Source organism: Acyrthosiphon pisum, chromosome A1 (assembly GCF_005508785.2).
Source record: "Acyrthosiphon pisum isolate AL4f chromosome A1, pea_aphid_22Mar2018_4r6ur, whole genome shotgun sequence".
NCBI classification, from domain to species: Eukaryota; Metazoa; Arthropoda; class Insecta; order Hemiptera; family Aphididae; genus Acyrthosiphon; species Acyrthosiphon pisum.
In genome coordinates, this window is record NC_042494.1 from 119,335,495 (window position 1) to 119,341,560 (window position 6,066).

Sequence of the window (6,066 nt, forward strand, 5' to 3'; positions counted from 1 at the left end):
TAGTAAAAAAGTTAAAATGTTTGGACAAAATCGTAATTACCTATATAATTAGATACAATAAGACGATTGGTAATTTTTCTAATAGTGATAATTGCAGATAACTGATTACGATGACATTTTGAAATTCACGCTAAAATATAAATCCATAAATTATACATGAATTAGTAAAGAATAACCCCCCTAAAAATAACACAAGTTGCGTTATGAACTGCTGTATGTACGTATATGTATATATGAGTATAAGTGTATAAGTATGTACGAATATTGAATATTATATTGTGTTATACACACTCACTTGTGCGAGGATCGTCAACACCACTGCAAATTCGAAGTCGAAAGGCTGCGGCGGTCACAGAACTTCGAGGCGCTGGCCGTGATCGTGGTGAGCGTTTAAATTTCCATTATAATAAATATTAAGATACGTACCTGTCTATATTATATAAAATAATAACTCAGTGTCGGGCTGCGACGTGTCCGCGCGGAAACGAATTGTTTAATGACCAGACGTGGTCGCGAAACTGAACTCTAAAACGGCTTTTGCTGCCAACGACGGCGCCACAACACGCGGGACACGGAGCAAAAAATAAAAACGTGCAATAAAAGCCACCACCGCCGAATCGTTGAACTCAGTGGTGGTGAGGAAGGGATAGGGGTGCGTGCACGTAAAAGCGCGTGCAATAGAATCGATTATTCCCATTTCCCATGACCTTGTTTTTAAAAACACGCGCCAGCATGTCCACATACATACATACATACATATATACATAAGTATATACTGTCACACTATGTATACGTATATGCTTTATCCATCTGTTCGAACGGTCGTAAGTATACGCGGGGCACTTTTTCGGATTCACGCAGCAGTCATGGAATTATAATATATTATAGTGTCTGTATATCATGGAACGCGGAAAAAATGATTGGTACTTACCCATATTATAATATTGTACTCAAAATTTAAATAAATATTATATTATTTAGGTAGATACTGTACAGTGTACGGAATATAATATGGGTACTGAGGTAATTATTCAATAAATAAAGTTATAGCAATTGGCAACTGCACTGCAAACCACGTCGTTTTGGTCATCATATTATATTATTATAATACCATAGTTATTATTTTGTCATGTGAAATATAAAACTATACTAATAATTATACAGGCATAATTCAAATATATTTGATATATATGCAATACTAACAATGTTGAATGTATTATACCCTACCCCAATATTTATTACACGATTTACGAATTATTTGTTTGTGTCGAGGTGAGGCGTGTCAGACTAGAAGAATATCATTGGTATAGGTACAAAAATGTATTTATAAAATAATAATTTAAAAAAAAATGTATAAAAATATAATTTCTTAACGCTGAAAGCAAATAACAGTCGATGTAGATGACGCCCAATGTTAGTGCATACTACATCACTTAAGCGTCCCCTAGGTCGAGTTGGAGCCAGTCGCACACGATGCCAGCTATCTCGTCGGAATGACCGATCACGAATGCGTGTTGGTAGCCTTTGTCGCACAGTACAGTCTCTGCTTCCGGCACGCACTTGCTGATGTCGTCATAGAACGATGTCGGACACCAATTGTCGGTTTTGCCGAAGTACATGTGCAATCTTTTCGCGTTGTCCTTCAACGGCTGCAAAGTCATAAAATGGCATCAAGTAAATATTTCTATGGACAATTTGAACTGATTAATTAAGTACACGACAAAATAAAAACAAAATATTGTATTCAAATACTTAGGGAAAACAAATGTTATTTGGAACATATTTGATATTATATATGTTGTATGATTTTAATAAAAAAGCTGATGAAAAATCGTTTAAAGAAAAACGTCAAGCACAAATTTAAATTTATTTTGTTTAACCTATTTGTTGAAGACTATAAATTGTACATATTATAAGGTGTGAAGCTTATTCTTTAGTTTTTGAAATTCATGGATGCATCCCAATTGCCTACATTATATAATGAAACACTATATGGTTCACGAGATAAAGAAACTTGTTAGGCCTTAAGTCAAACATTTTCAATGGCCATTGAAAGTTTCAAGTCATTTGAGAGTGAATGTATATTATTATATTTTAAACATCTTTACTGATTTAAATAGAAAATCTGGGAAATAAATAATAATAAAGATCTCCAGCATGTATCTATTATATTTAAGTATATCAAGGATGAAAGTTTAGAAGACATTTATTCTAACTTGGAAATAATACAAAGAATAATGTACACGTATACTGCTGTAGCAAATGGTACTGGTTATAAACGTATTATTTTTAAAAATGGTTAAAAACTATAATATGATACCTACAATGAAAGAAGACCGATTAAATATAATAGCTAAGTTTTATATTGAAATAGAACTTTTGAAAACACTCAATTTGGTGAACATTATAAATGATTTTATAAAAACTGAAAAGCTAGAAAAAGAAAATGTTTGTTGCTTTTTTAGGCTGTATATAAATATTCTCTCATAATTAATAAATTGTGTGTTTACAGCTCTAAATAAATATAAGAAAAAATTGTTTATATAGGAACGTATGGGAACGCACCATTAAGATATATAAACATTAAATACTAAATATATATGAGCGATGGCGCAGGAGCGCCTTGGAAATCTTGCTTAGAGTAATATTTAGTATTTATCATGGTCTGGGTAATCGGTACAACAAAATAGTAGCAACAACATACTTTTATAGTTTATTATAGCCCATTTTGAGATTAATATAACATCAATAAACATTTTAATTATTTCTATTTATTATAAAATAGTTAGTAAATACATAAAATATTAGGCTATAGGTAAAAATCCATATTATAAAAATTAAAATATGTTATATTTTAACTAGAATTGAGAAAGCTTTTATTATATATACGTAAATTTATCCACCCCCCCCCCCCCCCATTTCAAATTTAAACAATTTTGCGTGACAAGTTTTTTAATTTGCTTGGCACCAGATCAAGATTAAAAAAGGCGGGTAAGTCGTGGATGTCGCTCTGCTGTACAGTAGGTTACAAGTGGGTTACTGTAATGGATGGAATTAAATTTGAATCCAATGATATTATATCATTGTATACGAAAAACGATTCTGAACGGAGATGATTTGTCAGTCTAGGATATATTATTTTTAAAGAAAAACTTATGGAGAACCTTGTACCAAATTTTAAAAACTTAGTTATAAAAGAAAAAATTTTTACGATTTTTCAACCACTAAATTACTTGCAAATTTTCGCAATTTTGACATATTTCGTATAAATTTGAACTTTAAATGCTTATAAATAAAAATTGTGACAATGTATTCCTTTTATTTTGCAACTGCTATTGTAAAAATATGTTAGGAGCCTTGTATTAAATTTCCAAATCTTAAAATTAAAAAGAAAAACTTTTATGAATTTCTGTCTAAGATAATTTGAACATTGCCGTAATTTTTACGTATTTAGTCAAAATTTGAACTTTAAATGCTTATAAAAAAAAAATCGTGACTATATATTTCTTTTATTTTTCAATTGCTATTGTAAAAATATATTATGAGCCTTGTATTAAATTTTGGAATCTTAGATATAAAAGGAAAATTTTTTATGAATTTCTAGCATAAAATAATTTACGAATTTTCGTGATTTTTACATAATATGTTGTCAAAATTTGAACTTTAAATGCTTATAAATAAAAATTGTGACAATGTATTCCTTTTATTTTGCAACTGCTATTGTAAAAATATGTTAGGAGCCTTGTATTAAATTTCCAAATCTTAGAATTAAAAAGGAAAACTTTTATGAATTTCTGTTTAAGATTATTTGAACATTGCCGTAATTTTTACGTATTTAGTCAAAATTTTTTTTTTTTTTTTTTCTATATTTGTTCATTGTAACGACCTCAAGGTCTTTGACAATGCTTATCACAAGTGGGTAGTAGGGAGATCATGTGATCTATTTATCTATGTATATATCACTATATGCATGATACTACCCCCCTTCTCCAAGAGGAGACATGTGCGGTCTTCACTCCCAGTGGAGTGGGACCTAGTTGGAAACCGGATGACGCAATCGGACGACAGCACGGGAAAATGGTGACTGCGTAGAATCACACACATTTTTTGCACTTTGCAATGAATCGAACCGATGACTGTGTGAGTCGTAAGTCAACTGTGTGACCACTGCGCCACTCCGGCCCCTAGTCAAAATTTGAACTTTAAATGCTTATAAAAAAAAAATTGTGCCTATGTATTTTTAGTATTTTTCAACTGCTATTGTAACAATATATCAGGAGCCTTTGTATTAAATGTTTACACTTTTTGACCCAACAGATAAAACTATATTGATATTTATAGAAAAAAAAACTAAAACTGACAATGTCCGTAAACAGCTCAAAAAGAGTCAAATTATTTTCAAAATTTGATCGTGTATAGAAAATGCTAATATGAACATTCAGTAAAATTTTCAAATATCTACAGTCATTCTTATTTTAATTACAACAAAATAAGAAAATTGTAACATGAGAAATCGAGTGAATATCAAATGTTGTAAAAATATAAATTTCAAACGCTCATAAAAATTTAATTTGACTTGCTCGTAGACATTTTTTTTTTTGAAAAAGGTAGAAAAACTTATGAGGAATCTTGTATTACATTCTCAAATCTTAGATCTAAAAAGAAAATTTTTCATGAATTTCTAACTCAAAATAATTTGCAAATTTTTGTAATTTTTACGTATTTTGTCAACATTTTAACTTTAGATTCTTATAAAAAAAAATTGTGACTACGGATTTTTAATTTTTTTCATCTGTCTTTGAAACAATACATTAGGAACCTTCTATTAAATTTTCAAGATTTTTTAACCAACAAACAAAATTTTATTGATATTTATAGAAAAAAAAAATATAAACAACGGAAACTACAAATGTCCGTAAACAGCTCAAAATAAGTCAAAATATTTGGAAAATGTTATGGTGTATAGAAAATGCTATAAGATAAACATTCAGTCAAAATTTCATGTATCTACGGTAATTTTTTTTAAAGTTACACCAAAAACCAAATTCAATTTTGTGAAAAATCGATTTTGCGTAAAAATTCCCGTTTTTCCTTAATTTTTCTTTTGTTTATAATTGAAATATAATATACAAATAATATAATTGAATGAAATCGATTATATCGATGAGATAAGACTTGGTAAAATACTAATTTTTAAAAGTATTTCAAATACATATTCCGAATACTTATTATGATAATAATATTCCTAAGTATTTGGAACACTTCACAATAATATAATAAAAGTACAACAATTACATTTATATACATTTATAAATTCTATACCAAATATATTGTTAGTCACCTGCCGACATGGCGCAGTGATTTGGCCAGTTTAGTATATAAATATTCTCCTCCTCTGTGTATTTAATTCACTCCTGAAATAAGGGGAACATAAGTCGGTGCATTAATTCGGGTCAACGGAGCAACTAATGCGGTAGTTACGACTTTACGGTGTATAATATTACAATCTAATATCCAACAGTTTGCCATTTGAGGTATTATAATCAAGGTATCGATCGGCTATCACCATTTAATACGGATAATTATTTAATAAATGAACCGTGCTTAAACCGAAGAAACATTAATAGCTAAGAAAACAACCGTAGATACCAATTATTAATGTCGCGTATTTACCCAATAATCTATATATTATACTCTATACCCCGTCAGGGCTCATAACATTACAAATTAAAATTTTTTTTTTACAAATATTCAGCATGTAATTATTATCTATTTGGATTCTAACTTTTGTAATACGCATGATTTTATTTAGGTGTGATATCCAAAATTATGGGGACACGAGTAAAAAAAAGTAAACCGGTGTCTCATTTATAAACGGCGAATTCCTTATAAAATTCTACCGATTTACTTTTAAGGGAAATCAACACTGGTTTGTCCTGGTGAATATTTTGAATTAAGACGAACGTTTATTGAATAGTTTGCGCAAAAAAATCTTTGAACCTACCTAACCTAACCTAACCGGCGAGTTAAGACGACAACATTATGTAAAACTATTTAGGTATAATA

The 6,066-nt window shown here is 29.7% G+C and overlaps 2 protein-coding genes across 4 annotated transcripts in view; both read right to left on the minus strand.

Annotated features, from left to right (window-relative positions):
- Positions 1-1,036, minus strand: part of LOC100159812 (tetratricopeptide repeat protein 39C-like) — a 28,966-nt gene extending 27,930 nt beyond the window's left edge. For 2 of the 3 annotated variants that reach the window (XM_029488147.1, XM_016804693.2), the window contains exons 1-2: positions 296-1,036; positions 41-130 (exon numbers count right to left, since the gene is read on the minus strand). The gene's annotated coding sequence lies outside the window, so the exon portion shown is untranslated. The remainder of the gene's footprint in view (positions 1-40; positions 131-295) is intronic. The other variant, XM_001950312.5, reaches the window with a different exon arrangement.
- Positions 1,037-1,119: 83 nt separating this feature from the next.
- The window catches only part of LOC100166096 (CG9186-like), a 19,769-nt gene continuing 14,822 nt past the window's right edge, over positions 1,120-6,066 (minus strand). Inside the window, 1 exon segment of the mRNA NM_001204962.1 lies at positions 1,120-1,649. Within this exon segment, the coding sequence (NP_001191891.1) occupies positions 1,434-1,649 (216 nt within the window). The 3' untranslated portion in view covers positions 1,120-1,433.